The sequence below is a fragment of the Apodemus sylvaticus genome, chromosome 1, assembly GCF_947179515.1.
Source record: "Apodemus sylvaticus chromosome 1, mApoSyl1.1, whole genome shotgun sequence".
Taxonomy (NCBI): domain Eukaryota; kingdom Metazoa; phylum Chordata; class Mammalia; order Rodentia; family Muridae; genus Apodemus; species Apodemus sylvaticus.
Window position 1 is genome coordinate 156,301,938 of NC_067472.1, and position 26,840 is coordinate 156,328,777.

At 40.8% G+C, this 26,840-nt stretch overlaps 1 protein-coding gene across 2 annotated transcripts in view; it reads right to left on the minus strand.

Annotated features, from left to right (window-relative positions):
* Positions 1–1,135: 1,135 nt before the first annotated feature.
* Positions 1,136–26,840, minus strand: part of Oca2 (OCA2 melanosomal transmembrane protein) — a 301,441-nt gene continuing 275,736 nt past the window's right edge. For both annotated transcript variants that reach the window (XM_052161541.1, XM_052161535.1), the window contains exon 23: positions 1,136–1,396. In XM_052161541.1, coding sequence (XP_052017501.1) covers positions 1,312–1,396 — 85 coding nt within the window. In that variant the 3' untranslated portion in view covers positions 1,136–1,311. The remainder of the gene's footprint in view (positions 1,397–26,840) is intronic.

Consider the following 26,840-nt stretch of genomic DNA (forward strand, 5'->3'; position numbering starts at 1 on the left):
GAGGTCAACATGCAAAAGAATTCAAATTGATCCATTCTTATCTCCTTGTACTAAGCACAAGTCCAAGTGGATCAAGAACCTCCACATAAAATCAGACACACTGAAACTAATAGAAAAGAAACTGGGGAAGACCCTTGAGGACATGGGCACAGGGAAAATTTCCTCAACAGAATGCCAATAGTTTATGCTCTAAGATCAATAATTAACAGATGGTATCTCATGAAATTACAAAGTTTCTGTAAGGCAAAGGACATTGTCAAAAGGACAAAATGGCAACCAACAAATTGGGAAAAGATCTTCACTAACACTACATCGAAAAGAGGGCTTATATCCAATATATACAAAGAGCTCAAAAAGGTAGACTCCAGAGAGCCAAATAACCCCCTTTGAAAAGGGGGTACAGAGCTAAACAAAGAATTTTCACCTGAGGAATATCAAATGGCTGAGAAACACCTAAAGAAATGTTCAACATCCTTAGTCATCAGGAAAATGCAAATCAAAACAACCCTGAGATTTCACCTCACATCAGTCAGAATGGCTAAGATCAAAAACTCAGGAGAAAACAGGTGCTGGCAAGGATGTGGAGAAAGAGGAACACTCCTCCACTGCTGGTGGGGTTGCAAGCTAGTATGTGTCAATTTTAAAATGGAAAATTACTGTTCTAGGCCATTAATATAAAAATGTTATTTAGAAGATATTTTTGGTCTTCTGCAAATCAAACCTCTAGACTTTTAAATAATTTTAAAACTCTATAGAAAAAAATAAAAGTGGATAAAATATAGTTCAATGTAATCAAAGATACTATGGCAAATAAATTACAAAATCTTATGTCAAGGGATTCTTTATTTTTAAATACACAAAATCTTTTCATAACATTCATACGTCTCTTCCCAGGGGAAAAAAAAGACATATTAAAGGACCATATAAACTGAATGCTAACTATTTCAACATGTAGGGTGAGTACATTAAGAAAAACTGTATATGTTAGAATTGACCATTAAAAGGAGCAGCTATTTATGTAGGTTTGCACCATTTCTTATATAGAATTACAAGAAATATTTTCAAAGTATATATATTTTCTGCTGGGAATCTTGGTAAGTTGATTTGTTTTTCTCACTTTTTTTTTTGTCTACAGAGAGAAGATGTGGTTTCCCATCATCCACCTGAACAATACTGTTACTGACAAAGCTTTGTTCCCATCTATGTCATGGTAAGTACATGCTTTTCTTCTTCAGAGGTGCTGTGGGGAAGCCTTCCACGTGATGCTGGTGATGATCAAGTTTCTCTTGGTCTGCAAATGATGGTTTGCTGTTAATTCCATCCCACCACAATGTGAGCAATCAGCAGATAGCACATCCCAATGGTGCAGGACATGAGCATCATAGGGAAGCCCAACCTGAAAAATAGAGAGACAGTTATGGCCTCTGGTATGCAGAGAAAACTTAGATATGCAGACTCCTTATATGCTATGTTATTGCAAAAGAATGTAGCCCCAGAATCTTTATGTGAGGAAAACTTGATTTTTCATTCAGGTTGTAAATATTATTGCCATAACTCATATGGCTAGGTCCTGGAAACTAGACTAGATCAGTGAGGAAATGAAGAAAGAATGGACATACAGACACACATGCAGAAAAGCTGTGATTGGAGGAGCCACAGACTCTGCTCCACCAGCAGTGGCCCAGAAACTCAGTGTGCTTATTTATTTATTTTTTTTTACATCTGAATATAGGAGACAGGTTAATAGTATTCAGCTTAATGTGGACTCGGGTTTATTGTATACACTTGAACAAGGAGATGGGTTCAGCTAATCTCAGTAGAATATAATCTCCTGAATGTGCTCTAAGAACTGATGGAGCTGTGATATTTTTACCCTTTTTTGATGTTCCATAAAATCTTGCAAGTTTTAAGGTATGACTGTGTATCTCTAGATTCTATGTGGTCCATGGTTTACACCCAGTGCCCAGAGGAACATGTGCACCACTCCCTTTGCCTTATTCTCTCATGTTTCTCATGGTAATGTTCCTTTATTTGATGTGCGAGTTCCCTGTAGTTGGATTTCCCTGTTTGGGTGCCACTTGTTCTGATCTACCAGTTTAGGGACTGACCCAACTGGGCCATAAGGAATGAAGAAAGGATAGACACATGGAGACACTTACAGGTCAGGTAGGCTGTGTACTCTGATGGAGACACACCAGCAGTTCTCTGGAACTTGATGTGTTTATTTTAAACATCTAAATCCACGAGGCAGGTTTCTGTATATAACTAAATGAGGAGGTATTGTATACATCTAAAAAAGGAGACAGGTGGGTTTAGCTAATCTCAGTAGGAGGCCTCTGTAAGGGAGCAATCTGAGGCTGTAAACATCCCAGAGAAGGAAGCTGGGATCTACATTTTCTGTACACACTGTCAACACCCACACATGATTGGGAAGGTTTTGCTATTTCCCTAGACCTGATCCAAGGAAGGCTCTGTCATTTCCATGAGTTTGGGCACTGCTCTGTGTTCATTTCAACAAGACACATTCATTTAAGACTCCATCTACTCCTCACATGTTTTACATAGTGCCACTATTTAAATATCTGGCACAGCACTTGTCTGGAATGTGTAAAAATCTGGGCTCAATTGCTATCATCCTTTTCCCTCAAAAAATAATCGCTGGATGGTTGCTTCAGCTGTGTCCAGTTGCAATTAGCATTCTATAGACTTCCAAAGGAAGTCAAATTTCCATCAACTCATAAGGTCTCTTTCACTTAAATCAAGAGGGGTTTGAAAGGTAGGATTGGGAGCTAAGGTCTGAAGAAGGTAACAGACAGCATGGCTTTCCTCTGCATTTTACAAAGTAGATATGGGATGTGTGGGTAGGTATTCAACTATTTATGAAGGCTATTATGAGGAGTCATGAGTTTTCACTTATAAATCTTTTAGAACAGGTGAGCCCTCATGTTTAGAACTAACTTGAACCACTGCTCCTGCTTCTTCATGCAGACATCTGACCAGGGCTCAAGCGTACACAAAGCCAGAGAAAGCCTGCATGGTGTTTTAACTTGTCTCTGGTACTGTGGCAAACACTGGGTATGAGTAGAGACAACTTGGGGAGAAAGTTTATTTCATCTTTCAGACTACACTTCATCAGCAAGTGAAGCTAAAGCAGGAACTCATGGGAGGAGATTTAAACAGAAACCCAAGTGGAAGAACACTATTTACTTGTTTGTTCCCTCTAACTCTCTCAGATACCTTTTTTATACAGCCCAAGGCCTAGTGATTTTGCTCCTACAGAGGTCTGGGTCCCCCTACATCAATTGGGAATCAAGGAAGCTCGCCCTGAGACAGGCTAACAACACAGTCTGATAAAAGTAATTCTGCAGTTGAGGCTTCCTTTCCCCAAGTGTCTTTAGTTTATGTCAAATTGAGTAGTAAAATCCACATCTTGTCAGCTTGGCACACAAACACATCACTGTTAAACCATAACCTTTTCTTTCTTCCTTGTCTCTAGTATCTCAGACTAAGATTAATATCACAATATAAAACACTGTCCAGTTTTGAAAAGTCTGACAGTCTTTTAATATGTCAATACTTTAAAAGTTCAGCATTTCTTTATAAATCTTAACTGTGGACTCTTGTAAAAATGAGAAGTAAGTTAAACATAGTTTTTTGTTTGTTTTTTTTTTTTGTTTTATACCAAAAGGGAAAACCCTGTATATAAAAACAGTTATTTTAAAGCATAACTCAAACTCAGTAGTTTAAAACCATATTCTGAAACTCATTGTATAATATCTGGGACCTACTCATGATCTTCAAGGCTCCAAATGGCTTGAGTAGCCCCATCTCTCCAGCTCTGTCATACACAGCACACACACAGTTTGCCTTATAGGTTCAAGTGTCAGATTGTACTCCATATCAGCCACTGTCCTTAGCAGTTGTTCCATAGTTCTGGAATCTCCAGTAGCCCAGAGACCCCATTGCATGTGAGTTGCACCGCCACCAATGGCCTCACCTAGGCTCACTTTAAGGACTCCATCTCTGTCATCTGGTGGAAAGCTTTAGCTGTTCTCCATGACCCCTTCATACCTTCAAATCCTTTTTTAAAAAATTTCTCCTCTCATATATTACATCCTGACTGCTGTTTCCCCTTCTTCATCTACCTCCGATCTCTCCTTCTGAAACTCCTTTCTCCCCAAGATCCAATCCCCCTCTGACTCGGCTCAGATAAGAGCAGGCGTCCCGGGGACATCAAACACAGAATAGCAAGCTACAGAATATAGCAGAGCCAGAGAAAGCCTGCATGGTGTTTTAACTTGTCTCTGGTACTGTGACAAACACTATGTGTGAGTAGTCGTCTCAGGAGCAGGCGTCCTGGGAACATCAAGCACAGAATAGCAAGGTACCTGGCATGTACCATCGAACAAGGCTAGACAAGGCAACCCAGTAGGGGGAAAGGGACCCATGAGTAGGCAAAAGAGTCAGGGACAGGCCCTACTTCCACTGTTAGGATTAGAACAACAGGCTAATATGCTGCAACATAGAGGACATAGGTCAGACTTGCAGAGGCTCCCAAGCCTCTGAGTCCCCGTGAGTTCCAGTCAGATGGTTTTATAAACCATGCTCTCATGGTGTGTTCTGGACCCCTCCGGTTTTTCTGTTTCTTCCTTTTTCCTCCTTTGCAGAACACCCCAAACTCTACCTAATGTTTGTTTGTGGTACTCTGCATCTGCTCCCATCAGTTGCTGGATGAAGTCTTTCTGGTATATCTTATGCTAATTTTACTAGGCCCTTGTCCCAGCACATCCTGCAGGCATGACAAATTGTAGGTCAGAGGTTTTGTGGTTGGGTTGGCAGTGTTCCAATCCCTCTCCTTGAGGCCTTGCCTGGTTACAAAATATGGATGGTTCAGGCTCCTGGCTCCCCACTACTAGGAGTCTTTGCTAGGGTTACTGTTGGAGATTCTATGGGGTTTCTGTAACACCAGATTTCCACCTCACCCCTGCAATGCCCCCTGTTTCATTCATTTCTCCCATGATTTTCTCCCTCCATTCCCCACTCCCACCTGATCCCTCCTGCTCCCACCAAGCCTCGGTCTACCTGAGAAATCTATTATATTTCTCTTTCCCAAGAAGATCCTTGCTTCCCTCCAGCCTCATTAAGGCCTCAGTTTTGCTTAGCCTGTCTGGGTCTGTGTACTGTAGTGTGATTGTCTTTTAATTTACAGCTAATATCCACTTATAAGTGAGTGCATACCATGTTTGTCTTTAACAGTCTGGATTACCTCACTCAGGACAATTTTTTTCTATTTCTAACAATTTGCCAGCAAATTTCATGATATTGCTGTTTGTAACAGCTGAGTAGTATTCCACTGCGAAAATATACCACATTTTCTGTATACGTTCTTCAGTGATGGGCATCTAGGTTGTTTCCAGTTTCTGGCTATTATGAATGAAGCTTCTATGAACATAGTTGAGCAAGTATCATTGTGGTATGATAGGGCATCCTTTGGCTATATGACCAAAAGGGGTGTATCTAGGTCTTAAGATAGACTGATTTCCAATTTCCTGAGAAACTGTCATCTTGACTTCCAAAGTGGTTGTATAGGTTTGCATGCCCAACAGCAGTGGTGGAGTGTTCTCCCTTGTTCCATCCTCAGCAGCATGAGCTGTCACTTCTGATTTTGTTCTTAGCCATTCTGACAGGTATAAGATGAAATCATTTTGATTTACATTTCCCTGATGCATAAGTATGATGAACATTTTTAAAAAAAAATGTTTCTTAGCCATTTGAAATTCTTCTGTTGAGAATCTGTTTAGATCTGTACCCCATTTCTAATTGAATTATTTAGATTGTTAATGCTTAGTTTCTTGAGTTCTTTATATATTTTAGATATTAGACCTCTGTCAGATGTGGAGTTGATGAAGGTTTTTTTCCCATTCTGTAAGCTGCTGTTTTGTCCTATTGACAGTATCCTTTGGCTTAATACAAGTTTTCAGTCTCATGAGGTCCCATGTATTAATTTTTTTTTTTATCTTAGTGCCTGTGCTATTGGTCTTCTGTTCAGGAAGTTATCTCCTGTGCCAATGCGTTCAAGACTATTCCCCACTTTCTCTTCTATCAGGTTCAGTGTATCTGGTTTCATGTTGAGGTCTTTGCTCTCCTTGGACTTGAGTTTTGTGCAGGGTGATAGCTATGGATCTATTTGTACTCTTCTGTATACCAAAACACTGTTAAACCATCAGCAGTCATGGAATATGCTGTCTTTTGTTATGTTGTCTATTTCTGACTTCTTTACAAAAAAAAAAAAAATCAGGTATCGATAGGTGGGTAGATTTGTATCTGGGACTTCAATTCAATTCCATTGATAATGTGTCTGTTTTTATGCTGTTTTGGCAAGTCTTACCCATTATTTACCAAACCCTGCTCCAACTCGATCTGCTGCCTTGATCCTTTCATACCAGCTGACCCAGAGGCAATACTTCCTAGATTTCACCTCAGCGATGCTGATCTCTTGTGAAGCACAGCTGATTTCTCAGTGCCAGCTGATGATATCCCTCATCCCAGTAATTCAAGAACAATTCACTTACAAATTATATATTTACTTTTAATTTTTATGCATGGTTGCCTGCATGGTTGCCATGCAGCGCATGCATGCAGTACCCATGGGGGCTAGATGAGAGCACAGGAGCCTCTGGAAGCAGAGCTACGCAGATAGTTGTTTAATTGTCATGTGGTGCTGTCAACCATAGAGTAACAAGTGCTCATAACCATTGAGCCATCTCTTTAGCCCCTCTCATTGGTTCTTAATTCAAATATATGCCACACAAACAGCCCTGATGGTCTTTGCTCTCCTGTAAAACTTCAGAAACCACGTTTCCAATGTCTGCATTGCTCGCAACACTGTTATCTTCTAAGCTCCGACAGAACAGCCTGCTGAGCACTGAATGCTCTAATAACTTCCCAAACCAAGATTCCAAATGTTTTCACAACCTTCCTCCCAAACAACAGTCTGGACTGTCAAACAATATTCCACTCAATTTCTACTCTTGTTTTCTTTCTGTTCTTGTTTGCTCTATGCAGTGATAAACACTGTCCTAAATAACTTGAGAAGGGATAGGTTTATTTCATCTCACAGGTTATAATCCATAGAGAGATGCATAAGGAACTCAAAGCAGAAAACTGAAGCAGAAATGATGGAAGAACATTGCTTACTGGTCAGTCTGCCCCTGGCATGGTCAACTATCTTTTAAAATACAGATTAGAACCCCTGGTTTAGGAAAGATACCACCCACATTGATCCAAGTCCACTTACATCAATTAGATACTAAGAAAATGTCCTGCTCCCCAGACATGTTCACAGGTCCATCCAAGAGAACAATTTTTCAATTGAAGTTCTCCATTCCCATGTAGCTCTAGTTTGTGTCAAACTGACAATAAAAACTAACCAGTATAGACAGGAACATGAAATGTTTTTGACAAGGGAAAACCTAACTACACAGCACACAGGGGTCTGTTGGAAAATAGAATGTCATTATGTTGTTCTCAAAAAGTATAGAACAGACTTTGGGTTCTGAAGCAAGATAAAGAAGATGCATTTCTTCCTGTCGACACCCCCATCCCTGCACAGCCAAGAATAAAGGAGAACCCTAGTGGTAAAAAAAAAAAAAAAAAAAAAAAAACCTGAACAGCAAGGTAGCTGACAACCCTAAAAAGAATGGCATGGCAGTGAGTTGCTGTCCGCTGTCCTCTGTGTACCCTCTGGGAAGCTGGCTCATGGGAAATGGAATGGACAGTAGATTCCCAAAAGAAATGCTTCCCCACCCACCCAGGAGTATAGGTAGACAGAAATCTTCTAGGTAGTAACTGCTAAGAAATAGGCAAGTTTTATTAACTAAATCTTCATTCTGCCTCTTTGGCAAAGGCAACAGAGAGAGCCAGGACTTCTACCTCTCCAGGCTGTGCCAAGTTATCTTCCTGAGGGGCTGATGGAGAAGCATGAGAAGCCGGGGTCTTTCACCCCTCCTTAGATGCAAAGAAGTCTGTGGCTTTCCAGCCAGATGGCTAGGAAGGGGAACTGAAAGAAATAAGCAGCTTCTTGCTCTATGACCTGCCAGATATGTAAAGCCATGCTCACACCAGGTCAACAGAGCCATAGGTATTGCTGGGAGGCAAAAACAATGCAGCCCTCCACCTGGTAGAAATCCTGGGGGAGGGCAGAATGACCCCACGTAGCAGGAGTGGAGGTCTAGCAAAAAATGCAGGCTTCAAGTGTACCTGCCCTGTCCTCACTAGCATTGTCTTGACCTTCTCAAACTGAAGGTATAAAATAGGATGCAGACATGGTACTAGTCACAAAATTGCTTCTCCTCAAATGAGAAAAAATCATTAACAGGTACCTTTAGAATGATATAACCCCTGAAATCAACCAGCAGACATTTTAAATGGCCATCATAAAAGACTACATAGGAAGCAATTACAAACACTTGAAACAATTGGAGAAAAGTAGCTTTAAAGGAACAGCAGCCCATAAAACATTGGACCTGATGAGTTTGGAGTTAGAATGGGATGACTTCAAGACAAAGCTAACTGATGGGCACAGTAACATAAGAGAACAGGTAAGGAAAGATTCACAAACTTGAAGATGTCTCGAAAAGAGTACACAATATCATTCACCAGAGAAAAACAAACTAAAAAAAATATAAAGTACAAATCCTCAGGGCCCCACATGACAAAGATCTAACGTGTCACCAGAAGGAGAATGAGGGAAGAGGGAAAAAATGGTATTCAAAGAAATAACAACTGAAACTTACCATCTCCCAAAAGAATGTTATTCTAAGACCTACAGGTTGGGCCTTCTTTGGTAGTTGAACAACTCTTTCATGGTCGGGAGGGACACCAATGGAAAACACAGATATTTACATTATAATTCATAATATTAGCAAAATTACACTTATGAAGCAGCAGCAAAAATAAGTTTATGGTTGGGGGTCACCACATCCTGAGGAATGATACTAAAAGATCACAGCATTAGGAAATTTGAGAACCACTTCTCTAAAGACTTAAGTGCTGGGTCCTTTCTAGGTGCTACAAGCAGAAGGTGATTTTTCTCATTAGAAACCAACACCTCCCAGCACTCCCAGGGACTAAACCACCAACCAAAGTTTACACATGGAGGCACCCATGGCTCTAGATACATATGTCGCAGAGGATTGTCTTAATCTGGCACCAATGGGTGGGGAGACCCTTGGTCCTGTGGAGGCTCAATGCCCCAACATAGGGGGATACTGGGGCAGTGAGGAAGGAGTGGGTGGTTAGGTGGAGGAACCTCCTCATAGAAGAAGGAGGAAAGAAGGATAGGATAGGGGGAGGAGGAGAAATGGGGAAGAGGGATAACATATGAAATATAAATAAATTAAATAACTAAGGAAAAAAAGAAACCAGCAGATCAACAGAAAGTAGCACACATTCCTGTATTCATTACAAATCCTGTTCATGGATGAAGAAAAACAGAAAGGGCAACAAATAACAAGAAAGTTCCTAAAAGGGTTCTTAAAACATCAGGAGACCGTGCAAGAAGAACCAGGGGACCAGAAAGGAATATAGAATGAAATAGTTAAACATAATAGCCCTTCTTTTCTTCAGTTTTCAAATGCTGTTGGGTCATTGAAGAAAAAAAAGATGTAAGTAGCTAGAAAGAAGTTTAAGTGTTTAACCACATAACCATGTAAATTTAAGGTGGTGTAATTATTTGATTTCATCATTATAGGATGTATATACTTATGAACACATATATGTGCTCAATTTATTTCAATTAAAAATCAAATAAAATTAATCTTAGGAGGCATTTGTCTGGCATGTACAAGGCCCTGGACTCAATCTTCAGCACTACAAATTTAAAAAAAAATGAAATTAAAATATCATTACTCTGTCTAATGTGATTCTCAAGGCATATAAAGGAATACTTTGGACAAATGTGTCATGGATGGGAGCACCATGAGATTTAAGAGAAGCTAGATTTTCAGATGCCCCAGGATAGGGAATCAATGCTTGATTCACAAAATCAAGCATTGTATGAGTATCTACTGCTGACAGTATAGACAAAGCATGCGTGAAGCGCATGGGAGCTCTCTAAGAAAGGCCATGTAACCCACCAGGAGGCAGTAAAAAAAACTAAAAAGGAACTACAAAGAAAATCAACAGAAGGCAAAAATAAGATAGTACATATGAACACTACCAATCACTGACTGGATTAGGGGTGAAAAGCCTAAACATGGTTATTAAAAACATGCATTATACAGTGGCATTTAAAAGCCCTACATTCTATCTATATGAAATTCACTTCAACTGTAATGGGTGGATTCGCTGAAAACAAAAGGACATAGAAGAGAAAGCATTAACCAAAAGAAAAGAATGGCTATATTCATATCCCATAAACTGTAATTGGAGCAAGTTTAGCAATGAATTCCCAGAAGTTGCTTCTGGTTATTCTCCAGTTACTAGACATTTGTCATACATAGCCTTTATTATGTTGAGGGATGCTCTCTTCACCCCTAACCTTTTTGATCATGAAGTGATGTTTGTCAAAGGCCATTTCTGCATCTGTTGAGATGCTCCTGTAATTTCTACCAAAGCAATTAATTATACTTAGTGATGTATGTGTGTTAAACTATCCTATACACCTGTGTAATGAAGACAATTTGATCATGATAACTGATTTTTTTGATGTGTGTTTGATGTTACAGCAAAAGAGTTGACTCAAATAAAAACAGGTACCTTCACCCAATTTTTGACGACAATGTCAAAAATGTCCATTGTTAAAAGACATGTCCTGGGGAAACTGAATATCAAAATATAAAAGAATGACATCAGAACCCACACACACTTTTATTTACCCTTTACGAAATCAACTCCAATTGGATCAAAGACCTTAGTATAGAACTAAAGCATTGAAACTGTTAGAGGAAAACATTCCAAGACTAAGTTTTGGCAAGGACTTTCCTAACAGACCTCCAGTTACTTGGAAAACAATGCCAAGAGTTTATAATATGCACTATGGTGATCTGGGTGGCAAATGTTCCTCCTTGGCTCCTAGCTCTGCTTTGGAAAGGTGAGGAACCTTTATGAAGTAGGGTTTGCTGGAGGAAGTGGGTCACAGGGAGTGGGTCTTGAAGTTTTGTAGTTTGATGTCACTTCTAGGCTACTGACTTGGTGTGACCTCAAGTCCCTGCCACCATGCCTTTCCTGCCATGGCAGGCAGCATCCCTGCCTAAGCCCAAGACAATACCTCCTCAGCGGAGTGACTTCTGAACAAGACTGTGGTCACACCAACCGGAAAAGTAAACAGTGATGACACCTGATGAAATTAAAAAGCTTCTGCTCAGTAAATGAAACAGCTAATTAATTGAAGAGAAAGCTTACCGAAGGTGAGAAAAAATCTTTGCCAGCTCTAAGTCTGAAAGAGTACTGATCTAGTTTATAAAATTTTTTTTAAAAATTAAACTAAAAGAAATTAAACAACCCAGCTAATAAATGGGCTAATAAAATGGAAAGTTCTACAAAGGCAAAATACAAATGGCCAATAAACATGCAGAAAATGTTAAACATCACTAGCTATTGGAGAATTGCACATCAAAACCACAATGAGATTTGATCGCACCAGGTCAGAACAACAGTCATTAAGAAAAGAGCAAATGCTGGTGAGGATGTGAGCAACAGGGAGCCCTATTAAACACTGCTGGCAGGGACATAAACTAGTCCCATTGCTATGGAAATCAGTGTGAAGATCTCACAAAACACTAGGATAAATCTACCATAACCCCTGGCCATACCCCACTCCTCGGTATTTAACCAAGGGAGTCTAAACACACATACTGCAAAGACACTTCCACATTAATCATGAAACACTGTTTAAAGTGCTAAACCATGTAACCAATACAGGTATCCAACATCAGAAAAATGGATAAAGAAAATGGTGTGTGTGTGTGTGTGTGTGTGTGTGTGTGTGTGTGTGTGTGTGGTGTTTGTAAGTGGAAATAATCATATTGAGCAAACTGTCAGTCTCAGAAAGAAAAATAACCTTTTTCTCTCATGTCTGGATTATAGATTTTATAAAATCAATATGAGACATGGAAAAAGTAGTGAAACTGCCCACAGAAACAATAGGGCCAACATGAATGGTGGGGGAAAAAAGAGTAAGGAAGGACATGGGGGGCCTGCTCAGCAGACAACATCTACTCATTGAAGCAAGCCTTCTTCCCATAGCACTGTGTAAAATGAATACATGAATAATATGAATAATGAAATTTTAAGTAATGATGAGAGGATGAGGATGGTAAAATAATAACTTCAGTCTGACCTTAAACCTTGACAACATATAGAGGCAGGAAATACAAAACAGCAAGAACAAACCCAGAGAAAATAAACAGGACACTTAGAATACTCATAAAGAGAACACCCAACATATTTACAATGTTAAGTCCCAAATAAATCATAAGCTTAAAACAATTCTCATCAATTTTAGAATAAGACTTTTTTCACTTGATATGGCCAAGCTTATCTTAAAATTTACATTTCTTTATTGAATTCCACTTTCAAATCCTTACTAATTGCTTTTGTCATTGACTCAGTCTTATGTTTATATTTCTTTCAGCATCATTAAAGCTTTTGTCTATTTTCTTATGTTCACTGAGTTATGTGTTATGTTCTTACATTATTTAATGGTGTGTGTGACTGTTCTTTTATGATTTGTGTCCTGGGGTTTATGTAGGTAATTCTCATGGGAGATCTATAGGACTGCTGGACTTGGGGAGGGGGACATTCTGTCTTGATTTTTCGTATCACTGTGTTTTAGCATTAAACCCTGAGCACATGGACATTTGTTTCTTGGTTGTCTGTCTGATGTGGACACAGCAGGCTAGGTTGATACACAAGATGTGCATCCTGGCCCAGCTCTGGGAGTTGTAGAAGGAATGAGTGGGACTCCTCCAACTGGGCATGAAGAGGGTTTGAGACCTGGTCTCAGGGTTGGTGTGAGTACAGAACTAGGGTTAAAAGAACAAACTCACCAGGCTAGGCCAAAGCACAGGGTGGATGCTTAAAATTTATATGGTAAGGCACGGGCTCTAAAGGAACAAAAATAAAAGCATTTATCAACATGAAGGCCTGCTACATAGAGCCAGTAATCTTGGTCACATGGTGCAACTGAAGCATGCATATGGGTCAAGGACTGGCACATGCCCAGTTAAGTTCTGACAAAGGTACAGGTAGAGGAAGGATAGTGTTTAGACAGCTGCTTCTGGGCAGACAGCTATCCAAAGGTCCCAAAGTGACTTTCAAACTCAGCTTTGCACTTGACATAAATTTGATAGATCATGGTTATAAATGTAAAAGAAAACCACAAAATGCTTAGACAAAAGCTAGGGTCCTATCTTTGGGGTCTACACCTTAGTGCAGAGTTCATATTGGCAATACTGAAGTTTCCATATTAAATGGGACATCTTTTAGACTTTTGCTCAATGAATTGTGCAAGGATGACAATGTTCACAGACCATGACAAAGAGCCAACAGCAGAGTCCTGTCTAAAACATACACGATCACTCACAACTCAACAGCATAAAACCTAAACAATGCAACTTTAAACAGAAGACATGCAGAGGCATCTCAGAGAATGAGTGACAAGCTGCCGGTGTATATATGCCTTGTGGACACGACTGGGATGCTGGTGGAACCATCGTCCCCTAAGATGTGAGGATACCTTGAGTGGACAAAGGAGACAGCAGAATGCCCCTGCACAACAGCCTGGATGGCAGGCAGAGGCCTCTGGGGAAGCTACGCTGGTTGGCTGAGTAAGCTGTTGCTAAAACAGAGGGGATCTTGCCTTAGCTCCAATGGAACTGAATGGCCTGCCTGAAAAGAGGCTTGCTGAATTGGAGGCTGACAAGACGTCCTGCGTCTATTTAACAAGACAGAGAACCTGGGACAGGATTTCCAAGGAGACATTTAATAGTCTCTCGGCTTCAGGATAAGCAATCAGTCCAGGCCAGTGTCAGTAATGACCAAAGAGTCCCAGGTAAGGAACGCAGCTAGTGGGAAGAGCTGGGCGGAGAGAAGTGCCGAGAGGAAGAAAGGTGTAGCAGGGAGAGAAGGCCAAGCATCAGCTATAATCTTTTCTATTAGTGGTTTAGGTTAGCCTAGAAAGTTCCGGCATGTCCCTTTAAACAGGTGTGCCCTTGCACTTTGGCTCTAGTGTCTGAGATCCTAGCCTCACCACCTGCTAATTGGGTTATGATGTGACAACAAAGAATAATGCGTGCAAACATAATTACCCATAAAGTGAGGTCCTAGAAGTCCTTAACCCACAGAGTTGCACAGCGGTAGGTTTTTATGACTGTATTGTATGTCTTCCAGACCAGCAGTCAAACTGCTCTACACCCAAGGCCAAACCTGGCTCGACAATTGTTGCGTGGGAAATTATGCCATGTACTCAACATAAAATTTCAGTGAAATGGCTTACATCATTTTTCTCCTAAATCGTTGGAAGCGGTGTGGAGTCCTTCGTCCCGCACAGCTGTCTGGACTTGCTGTGTGTCAGGACACCAACTGGTGTCCTCTCCAGCAGCCGCCTTTGCTCAGCAGGCCAACAGCTGTAGGTAGTCTCAGTAAGTGCTGGGCCAGATGCACGGTTCAGACTCTGAAGAGGAACATTTTTGCCTGGAGTGGGTCTGAAACAGGTGTGAGGCATAGATAACCAGTTGCTAGGGGCGTGGCATCCTTTCCACAGCCAGGCCAAGAAAAAAAAAAAAAACAAACAAACAAAAAGCCCTTCTGTTAATCTTTGTTGTGCTCCTGGATCAGCAGGATGCCAGTGGTAGCAGAGTAGTTTCCCGGTAGAGCTTTCTCAAGCCTGCAGGCAGCTCCTCCTGGGAAGCTTCAGGGCCGGAGTCTGCCTGTGGCTGGTGCTTTTTCCTGTCCTTTCAAGGGAGGGAGATCCAATGGTGTCTCAGAGATTCACACCCTTCCCCAGCCTGGAGCCAAAAGTAATGACTTCCTGTCCCTGTTGGGAATACACCAACCTAAAAGAGTCCGTGAAGCTCCAAGCTCACCAGAATCTCCTCATTCCCAACAGACACATTTATCTTGGTCCCCAAGGCTTTCTGAAAGGTGACACCTCTCTATCAAAGGGCTTAGGAAAAGAGCCTTTGTTCAGCCATCAGTTTGACTTTATGTTTTTCCTCCTCTCCCCTCCTCCACCCCCAGCTCTTTTCCAACTGGTCTGGCCTAGCAACCGCATTGCCTTACACCAGACAAAAACACTTGAATGTCAAAGTACAAATCAAGATGCAAAATGTCAAATGAAGGCTGAGACAGGCATACATTGCATATACTATTCAGTTTTAAGTTAAAAGAAAAAAAGTTGTGGTTTCTAGGCAGCTGGGAAGCAAAGGACCAGGAGGAGATGCTTCCCACAGGCCTGTATTCAACAGAAATCATTGCTAATAAAACTTCCTGTCTGAAGCTTAGACTGAAGCGGTCGGTCTATTGTTTCTTTTCCAAAAGACAGCTTGTCTACAATTCTAAAAAAATAAAATAAATTTTAAAAAATGACGTTTCCTTTCAGCAAAGATGATCCTGTTTTTCTTTCCTCTTGCCCATGCCAGAGTTGAACCCAGCGTGTCCTCCATAAAAGTGCTCTGCCACTGTAGCACAGGCTGTTTTCAAGCAAGAACAAGAATGGTTTTTCCTCTGTAGGCCTGTGAAGGCTGATCACAGGTACACGGGGCTATAACCTTCCTGTAGCCAAAAGATCCCTTGAGATCAGACCTTCAGTACCACAGCCTGTCTTCAGGCTGTTCGAGGCAGAGAAGTCATTCTCTAATCTGTTTCATGAGCGATGGCTGGAGGGTCTCCCATCCCTTACAGATAAAACCCCATCTTTGTGTTTTCACTAGAGGCATGGAAATGCAGGTGCAGGGATGGGAGAGAGCCCAGAGGATTTCAGAAGAGAGAGAGTGTTTCAGGGCAAGAAAGTAGCTTTGGGGATCAGTAGCAGCTCCCTAATCCAGACCACTATAACCGGCTTAAAGCAGCAGCCAGTAGACCAAGAGCCAGTACAGACATCTTAGACTTTAGGGGAAGGAGCAATGCAACAAAGTGAAGAAAACACCCTTAGGTTTCAAAGCAAGACAAAGGCAAAGGGACAGTGCCTATTTAACATATCAAAGGAGACCTGTCTTCTAGGTTCACCCAGCAGTTTGCAATCCTAAGTGTTATAGAGTCCTCCTGTATGACAAACCCCACCCTCTACCCTTAATTCTCCAGCCCCAGGGGTGGGGGTTGGGGTCCTGGTCTGCTCTTCGCTAGATAATCCAAAGATTTTGGTTACTTGCTTTACTTGTGCCTTTGCACCATCTGGTGGCTGCACCTGATTCCCCACTGCCCCTCTCTGACCCTCTCCCTCTCTCCCCACGTGGTCCAGCTCAGGGTCATATATACTGTCATGTCTTCATTTCTTCTTTTATGTGCTAAGCTTAGTTTGCACAGCATCGCCTTGGTCCTCCTTGTAGAACTTTCTACTGAATACTGCCTTCTCTCCTACCTGCAGTGCTTACTGGCATCTTCTCTTGGACAATACATACCACATAGCCTTCTCTTCCTCAATCCCAGAAACATTATCTTTCTCTTGTTCCAATCCTTCTCAAATCCCTTCTGCCCTCACTTACATGGCCTTACAAGACACACACAGTGAAAGGAATAATGCAAAGCCAAGATCTGAGTAAGCATTATGCTTGTTCTCACTGCTGGCATGGGCCCTGACACAAGCCAGACTTCAATGGAAGGGCTCTACATGGAATCCTCAACTTGCTGCTCATGTTCAGCATCATGGAAGAATTAGACAAGGTATCACTAACCATGGATCAGAATCCAAATTCTAGTAGATCCCACTGAAAGGATATGCTTTTAAACCACTACAAATTAAAACCAGTGCTATAAAGCAGTCTGTATACTTTGCTTCAACTAAAAATGGCTAAAATACCTAAGGCTTCATTTTATTCCTAAGTGTGGCTTCAAGGACTCAGTGAAGGTTGTGGTGCCACCATGTGTCTTAGAACAAGATCAAGTGTCTGCCCATCCTCAAGGCCACCATATCAAAGCCTTGCTGTGTGACTAGTGAATGCTGGGTGCCATGACACCAACCTCTCTCAGCACAATGTGCCTATATTTGCCCGCTAAGAGACAGTAAGATAAGCAAAATAGGGTACTTTCTAATCTAGCAGTTGGTAAGTACATATGGATTGGTGCATGTCACTTTGTGACTATACCTGTAAATTCTATTTATGCCACAAATACTTTTCTACTTCTACTAGTGCTATCTCTGCCTCTCTGTCTCTCTGTCTCTGGTCTCTCTCTTTCTCCCTCCCTCTCTCTCTTCTCTCTTCTCTCTTCTGTCTCTGCCGTACTGTAGATGAAACCCATACCCAACACATTCTGATTACAATCTCTAACATTGGATTGCATCAATCTCTCAGATATTTACATTCTGAGGCTGCTGTTTATAGATACCTCCTACCAAGACCAGCTAGTCCCTTCTCCTGTGTTGTACCCTAAGAAAAGTGCTGAGCTTCTAGATTGCCACTGGCAGTCGTTACCACTCTAACAGGTAACAGATCCCCCATCTGACCCCAGCTTTCCTGCATGTGTGCTGCATATCTGTGTTCTCTTCATCATACCTAGTCAGGATTATAGGACCCAAGCAACATGGGTTCTGATATATAGCTTTGGTGCTCAATTCTAGGATACATACCTAAGTCATGATTTTCTTAAGAAACAACAGTGGGACTTTATTTTTGCTGAATCCATACTCAATATATTCATACAAAGAAGGGGAAATGGAATCTGGTGACATCTTTGAGTGATGACATACGCATAGCAACCTCCAAGATCTCCATGAATGAGCTTGGTTAATACAACAACTCTATGCTACAAGAGGTATCACTCTCCCACTTTAGAAGTAAGGTTTTGGGATCACACAGGTAACATCATAACCCATAACAGACATCAAGGGCTTCAGTAGTTATCATAGGTACAAGGATCTCTACTAGATTTGAATCAGGGCCCTTAGATCATAGCCTTTCCTGATACAACCTTACAATTGGTTATTTAAGGGGAACCAGAAAATGAAAGACTCTGAACATGGTTTCTACTCCTGTGCATACACTTCCTGGAGACTTACAGAAATGTGATTTTTCTTTTTGTTGGTAATGGAAGGCAGTGTCTTAGTTTGAATATCATTCTTTTAACTTTATTTGGAACACAAAAACATATTTTATTATGTCCTCAATAGTCAGTTTTTATCCATTGTCTTTTAAATAATATCCAAATATATTAATGATAAATATTATTATTTTAATATTTAATTAGTTACTAGTTGTCTTTTTGTTTTGTTTTTTTCTTTTGTTTTGTTTTTTTAAACTTAGGATGCAACCTAGGGCTTCAGGTATGCTAGACCCTACCACGAAGCTCAATCCAGTCATGGCTTTGAAATTTGGTCTTTTTTTTCCAGAGAGATGAAAAGATTTATTGCCACAAAATAGGACATTTTCTCAAATTCGTTTGGAATAACAAAAACAAAAAACCCAGGAGAGCAAAAACTATTCTCAACAATAAAAGAACTTCTGGGGAAATCACCATCCCTGACCTGAAGCTGTACTATAGAGCAATAATGATAAAAACTGCATGGTATTGGTACAGAGACAGGCAGGTAGATCAAGGGAATAGAACTGAAGACCCAGAAGAGAAACCACACACCTATGGTCACTTGATCTTTGACAAAGGAACTAAAACCATACAGTAGGAAAAAGACAGCATTTTCAATAAATGGTGCTGGTTCAACTGGCAGTTAGCATGCAGAAGAATGCAAATTAATTCATTCTTATCCCCTTGTACAAAGCTCAAGTCCAAGTGGATCAAGGATCTCCACATAAAACCAAATATACTGAATCTAATAGAAGAGAAAGCGGGGAAGAACTTTGAACACATGAGCACAGGGACAAATTTCACCAATGGTTTATGAACACCAATGGTTTATGCTCTAAGATTAAGAATCAACAAATGGGACCTCATAAAATAGCAAAGCTTCTGTAAGGCAAAGGACACTATCAATAGGACAAAATGGCAACCCATAGATTGGGAAAGTATCTTCACTAACCCTACGTCTGACAGAGAGCTAATATCTAAAATATATGAAGAACTCAAGAAATTTGGTCTTATATTTAATATTTTATTTCCTGTGAGTAAAGTCTAACTGGAAGTTATTTCCCAATAAACAATATTAAGGACTTTCACTAGACTCCAAAAGCCTGTTCATCAGGTATATCTGCTTCCCCCTGCATACACAAACACCTCTGCATATACAAACTACCTCTGCCTCCCTGCACTTATTCCGATTTCAGAGCATCCTTGATCTGTTTGGCAACAAGGAATAAGTCCCATGTTACACAACTGCACAAGGGATTCCTAGTTAGCTGGCTACAAGCATTGTTCAGTAGGGACATGTGTAACCTTTAAGTCTGAGCAGGAATGAGGCTAGCCTAATAGCCTCATATGATGCATGCAGTTCTAATTCTTTTGTTAGGCTATCTCCTCTTGCCTGGCATTGAGAAGCAGTCCCTTGGGTAGATATGGAGCCAACTAGTTTTCTCGGCTCTTAAGGACATAATTAAATCAAATTTAGTGAACTCCTGATCCCAGGCACCTCAGAATGTGACCACATTAGGAGAAGGAGTATCTAAGGATTCATGAAAGTTAAATGATGGCCTTGGGATGAATCACTAAGCTGCTACTCTGTTCACTCTGAAGCCTTTTTGCCTCAGCCTTGGCACCCATTAACTACATTGTTTTACATTGTTTTTGTTGTTGTTTTGCTTTGTTTGTGGTGCTGAGAATTGAACCCAGGGCCTGTCCATGTTCAGCAGAAGCTTTAATGCTGAATGATACCTTTGGACCTACTAATGACTTTAGTTACCCCACTTCTGCAGATAAGTCTTTCTGAGGTCAACAGTCTTCTAACAGCCTACCAAAGCATCATCCCTCATGGGTCCTAGAGAGTTAATGACATAAAACTAGGAACCTTTGATGAGCAAAGAAACTCCCAACCCAGCACAAGGATAAAAACACCTGCCTGACAAGAAAGCCAACCTAGCAATGAGAACATCCTGAATTCATTTGACCTTGAAACCATAAACCTCTTCCTCCATAGCAAAATTCCCTCTTCTGCCATATAAAGTCCCAAATACCCTGCACCAAACACATAATCTCCACACCCACAGAGAGACTAGTATTCCTCAATTGTTCCTATTAAGAAATAGTTCTGCTCCCCAATGGGGTCAGTCTCCATTTCTCTTATTCCCATGTTACTTCAATCAACCCAGATTTAACAGGCATTTTCAGTCAGCATGTGTACAGAGTCAGCTCAGGATGCTGCGGTGACGTACCACAGGTTGGAGACCTTTTTTTACAGATTTATTTTTTAATTGTGTGTATGCCTGTACATCAGGGTGTGGTCCTGTGCACATGATTGCTCCAGGGCTTCCACTTTACCTGGAATCTGGGGGTCAGAAGCAATGGGAGTACTTGAGTACACTGTGTGCAGTAACTCAACCTGTAACCTGCAGAGGAGGAAGAGAGCACCAAATTTTCCTTGGGTCTGTAGTTACAGGTAGCTGCAAGCTGTATGCTATGTATAGTAAAAACCAAACTTGGGACCTCTGAAAGATCATATGCTCTTAACTACTGATCTTTGAGGATGGGAGTTTTTTCATAAAAATGTACCATCTCCGGATAGACATGTCTCAGATATGGAGACCTCTTGGTGCTGCTTCAAGGATATTGGCAAGAATTTGACATTGGGCTAGGACAAGGAAGTAGGCTCAAGATCTTGATCATGTTGATAAATCCCTCAATACCATTGGATCTTTGTTTATGGCCCTTTAAATATCCTATCTTCAAATATAGGTACATTCTGAGATGATAAGGTTAGAACCACAACATACAAGTTTTCAGTGAGACCCAATCTGGTCCGTAATAGCATCCAATATGAAAGTTCTTGTCCTAAATGGGAACCAGTTCCCAGCTTTTCTCTTTAGGTAAGATTCTTCTCTAACATTCAATAATTCTTTTTGTTAAATGTTTTTATTGGATATTTTGTATATTTACATGTCAAATCTTATCCCCTTTTTCTGTTTCCCCCCTCCTGGAAACCCTTATCCCACCCTCCCTCCCCTGCTTCTATGAGGGTGTTCCTCCACCCACCTTACTGCCACCTCCCTGCCCTCAATTCCACTACACTGGGTCATCTATGGAGCCTTCACAGGATCGAGGACCTCTCCTCCTATTGATGCCTCACAAGGCAATCCTCTGCTACATGTGCAGCTGGAGCCATGTGTATTCCTTGGTTGGTGGCTTAGTCCCTGGAAGCTCTGGAGGGTCTGGTTGGCTGATACTGTTGTTCTTCCTATGAGGTTGCAAACCCTTGCAGCTCCTCCAGTCCTTTCTCTAGCTCCTCCATTGGAGACCTCATGCTCAGTGCAATGGTTGGCTGTGAGCAACCGCCTCTGTATTTGCAAGGCTCTGGCAGAGCCTCTCAAGAGACAGCCATATCAGGCTCCTTTCAGAAAGCATTTCTTTGCAAAGACAGTAGTGTTGGGGTTTAGTGACTATATCTAGGATGAATCCTCATGTGGGACAGTCTCTGGATGGCCTTTCCTTTAGTCTCTGCTCTACACTTTATCTCCATATTTGCTCCTGTGAGCATTTTATTCCCCTTCACAGAAGAATGGAAGCACCCACACTTTGGTCTTCCTTCTTGAGCTTCATGTGGTCTATGAATTGTATATTGAGTATTCCAAGCTTCTCAGATAATATTCACTTATCAGTGAGTGCATATCATGTGTATTCTTTTGTGATTGGATTACCTCACTCAGGATGATATTTTCTAGTTACATCCATTTGCCTGAGAATTTCATGAATAGCTGAGTAGTATTGAGTAGTACTCCATTGTGTAAATGTACTACATTTTCTGTATCCATTCCTCTGTTGAAGGACACCTGGGTGCTTCTCCAGGTGGCTATTAGAAATGAGGCTGCTATGAACATAATGGAGCATGTGGCCTCATTAGATGTTGGAACAACTTCTGGGAATATGCCCAGGAGGTGTGTACCTGGGTTGTCAGTTAGTACTATGTACAAATTTCTGAAGAATCACCTAACTGATTTCCAGGGTGGTTGTACCAGCTTGCAATCCTACCATCAATGGAGGAGTGTTCCTCTTTCTCCACATCCTTGCCAGCATCTGCTGTCCCACCTGAGTTTTTTATTTTAGCCATTCTGTGTGAGGTGGAATCTCAAGGTTATTTTGATTTGCATTTCCCTGTTAACTAAGTAGGTTGAACATTTCTTTAGATGCTTCTCGGCCATTCAATATTTCTCATTTGAGTCATGGTTTTCTCTTTAGCCCTTTAGTTTATCAGACATGAAATTGTAAACTTCTGTTGTTATCAATATTTCATTTTTTTCAATCTTTAAATGACTTTTCCTACTTCTCTGGTAGTTCTGGCCTACACTGGTGCATTTACAAGAAGCTATCTTAACACTTTTAAGTGTGCTTTCAAGGAACTCACAGCATGCACACATATTTTTGACACTAAGAGCTGATGGCAATGTGGTCAGGCTCAGAGTCCATGAGCCATGAATGACTGTGAGGCTTCTGCTCTCTGCCTGGAAGAGCAGTAGGCATGAATGCTCAGGGGCACTTTTGTGCACTCTGTACAGAGGCTCAGCTTTGCAGCAGACCATGGAGAGCCTTGTTTAATAAGAAATTGATGAGTGCTCCCAAGGGACATAGTCTCTACCCTACCAGCATAGTCAAGGTAACAGCATCTAATGTTTGCCTCTTCTGGATTCTCGGCCCAGACAAGAGGTCAGACAGAACTCAGAGGAATACAAAGAGGTTTTGGTCACCCGTTTTCAAAGCAAAGAATAAAGAATAATGTAGACAAACTCCTTTTAATAAGTTGCTGGTAGACAACAGCCTATAGTAATTTTAAGCCCATTAAACAGTAGAATTAGTGAGAAAATCATATTCCAGGAAGAATGCTTTATGCATAAATACCACTTAATTTAGCTAAACCTACTTTATGAATTTGCATTTCTTTATATAAAAATTCAGGCACAAGACCTGTGACAAAAGCCACATTGTGAACATAATTTTATTGGCTATGTTAGTTTTTGGCATCAGACCATTTGCTGAACCACCAAGGTATACTGTCCATTTTTAATTCAATCTCCTTTCCCCCTCCTTTTCTTCTTTTCCTCCTTTTCTTCAATAATTCAGCACCCATGACTCGACTGTAAGAAATCAATCCTGCATTCTTTACTAATGTATATGCACTATGCAATGGATGAGATAGAGCTTGGACAAAGCTACTGAGCTCAACGTAGCTGTACTGGGAGATGTCTGAGCACTAGAGATTAAGGCAGCCAAGATGAATTAGTGCTGTCCTCCAGAGATTTGCTGATAGTAATGAAGGCTGTTGAACTTTCAAGAGCCAAGATCCAAGCACACAGTCATGTCAACAAGAATCTCCCTGAAGAGCATATCCGACCCACTCTGACTCCCAACGTGAACACCCTTGAATAACTACCAGTGTTATTCAAATCAAATTACAAAGCAAATTAAACTTAGAAACACTGAAAGAAGAACTACATAGATCACTTATGTAGTTTAACACTATGCTCCATAGGGTGTGGTATCATTGACAAATGCTACTCCAAAGGCTGCACTGCAACTTTCAAAGGTTCAGACATGAGTTTGACCTGGTGCCCTCTTTAGGAATTATTATAAGCATTTGTGCCCTGAGAACCTTTTCTAGAAGACGAGGGACAGAAGGCAGTAGGACCGGAATTAGTAAGCTATTAGGAGTCATAGTCTACTTTATACACACACACACACACACACACACACACACACACACACACACACACACCAAGAGAGGTGGGGGAATTAATGTCTGGGGTTCACAAATGTGTCTTTACAAAATTTTGAGGGAGGAATCTTCTGTGGTCTTTCTTAATTCAGAAATCATCCTGACACGTAAACATACCTTGCCTGTCTCCTTCTATACCAAGTATATAATTCCAGATCTATTCAGACATTCTGTCAAAGTGCTTTGTCTGTCTTATTCAAGCATACAAGGTATCAAGTATCTCCTTTTATAAACTTTACTCCCATCACACCAGATTACGGTATTCAGCATAACACGTCTCAATACAAATGTTTCCAGGGTTAAAGAGTCATCTATCTTCCCAGGCATTCATTGTGGGCTCTGTCCTTCACCTACTTCCTAGAGAGGGTCAGAAATTCTGTGTGCATTTATAGGACTCATAATATTCCCCATAGTCATATGGAAATACCTCATTTGGGAGATATTTTAAATCTACCTCCTGCCTCTTTCACATTCTCTTTTTCTTATTCTTTCAACCCCTCAGATGAAGACCTATAAATTTTCACCCACTCTTGTTGATGTAATGCAGCTAGTATCTCAGTGTTGTTCATGTTCATGTTTTCAAGGCAAACTTTTATAGTGGCTCGTGAGTAGAGGATATGCCTTGCTCGGTAACTTGTACATTTTTTCCTGCCATTTTCCCATTGATGGATACAGACTTCCTGAGTACTTTAAGTTTCTGCAGGTTCAGTGAGATCCATATATCCATGCATTTTTATTTATGTGCTTTAATACCTGTAATGGATTTTCTATCCTTTCTTCTATACTAGATGAGATATAAGATGTTCTGGTAGCCTTAAAAGTAACGTACATTCTACATGTAAACTACAATAAAGTTATAGAATTGTAAATGTAAATGCCCCTTGGTAATAATCTTGTCTAACCTTTATGTTGCTACAAGAAGCTGAGACCTGAGGAGCCAAGGGGTTGCTGCAGCCCTTTCCTTTAAGACATGTTTTTGAGCATGTACCACTGCTAGGTTCAGAATGGCCTTGGTAGAGATAGAATAACATGGTTCCTGCCCCTGGGACAGGGCCAGCAGGCATGGACCTCCAAGAAGGTCGATGGCTGCAGTGAGTGTAAGGCTTGTTTGTATAATAACGTACATATTTCACATTCCTCCTTCAAGAAAGTCTTCTTTTTTTATTTTTTAAAAAGATTTATTTATTTATTTATTTATTTTTAAATTTTATTCGATATATTTTTTATTTACATTTCAAATGATTCCCCCTTTCTGGTCCCCCATTCCCCGAAAGTCACATGAGACCCCTTCCTCCCTCTGTTCTCCCACCCATCTCTTCCCACTTCCCTGTTCTGGTATTGTCTTATACTGCTACACTGAGTCTTTCCAGAACTAGGGGCCACTCCTCCGTTCTTCTTGTACCTCATTTGATGTGTGGATTATGTTTTGGGTATTCCAGTTTTCCAGGCTAATTATTAGTGAGTGCATACCATGATTGATCTTTTGAGACTGGGTTACCTCACTTAATATGATGTTCTCTAGCTCCATCCATTTGCCTAAGAATTTCATGAATTCATTGTTTCTAATGGCTGAATAGTACTACATTGTGTATATATATCACATTTTTTGCATCCATTCTTCTGTTGAGGGATACCTGGGTTCTTTCCAGCTTCTGGCTATTATAAATAGGGCTGCTATGAACATAGTGGAGCATATATCCTTATTACATGCTGGGGAATCCTCTGGGTATATGCCTGGGAGGGGTATAGCAGGATCTTTCAGAAGTGACATGCCCAGTTTTCTGAGGAACCACCAGACTGATTTCCAAAGTGGTTGTACTAATTTTCAACCCTACCAGCAATGGAGGAGTGTTCCTCTTTCTCCACATCCTTGCCAACACCTGCTGTCTCCTGAATTTTTAATCTTAGCCATTCTGACTGGTGTAAGGTGAAATCTCAGGGTTGTTTTGATTTGCATTTCCCTGATGACTAGTGAAGTTGAGCATTTTTAAAGATGTTTCTCTGCCATCCGAAGTTCTTCAGGTGAGAATTCTTTGTTTAACTCTGTACCCCATTTTTTAATAGGGTTATTTGGTTTTCTGGGTCTAACTTCTTGAGTTCTTCATATATATTGGATATTAGACCTCTATCTTATGTAGGGTTGGTGAAGATCTTTTCCCAATTTGTTGGTTGCCGATTTGTCCTTTTAACAGTGTCCTTTGCTTTACAGAAACTTTGTAATTTTATGAGGTCCCATTTGTCAATTCTTGGTTAGTCTGGCTAAGGGTCTATCTATCTTGTTGATTTTCTCAAAAACCCAGCTTCTGGATTCATTGATTCCAGAAATTCATTGATTGTATCGTTCTCTTTGTTTCCACTTGACTGATTTCAGCCCTGAGTTTGATGATTTCCTGTCTTCTACTCCTCCTGGGTAATTGGCTTCTTTTTGTTCCAGGGCTTTCAGGTGTGTCATTAAGCTGCTAGTGTATGCACTCTCCATTTTCTTTTTGGAGGCAGTCAGGTCTATGAGTTTTCCTCTTAGCACTGCTTTCATTGTGTCCCAAAGATTTGGGTCTGTTGTGCCTTCATTTTCATTAAATTCTAAAAAGTCTCTGATTTCTTTCTTTATTTCTTTTTTGGCCAAGGTGTCATTGAGTAGATTATTGTTCAGCCTCCATGTGTATGTGGGCCTTCTGTCATTTTTGTTGCCATTGAAGACCACTCTTACTCCATAGTGATCCGATAGGAGGCATGGGATTAGTTCGATCTTTTTATATTTGTTGAGGACATTGTATTTTATGCTGCAGGGGAGGAGCCTGCAAAATCATATGTTTCCCGC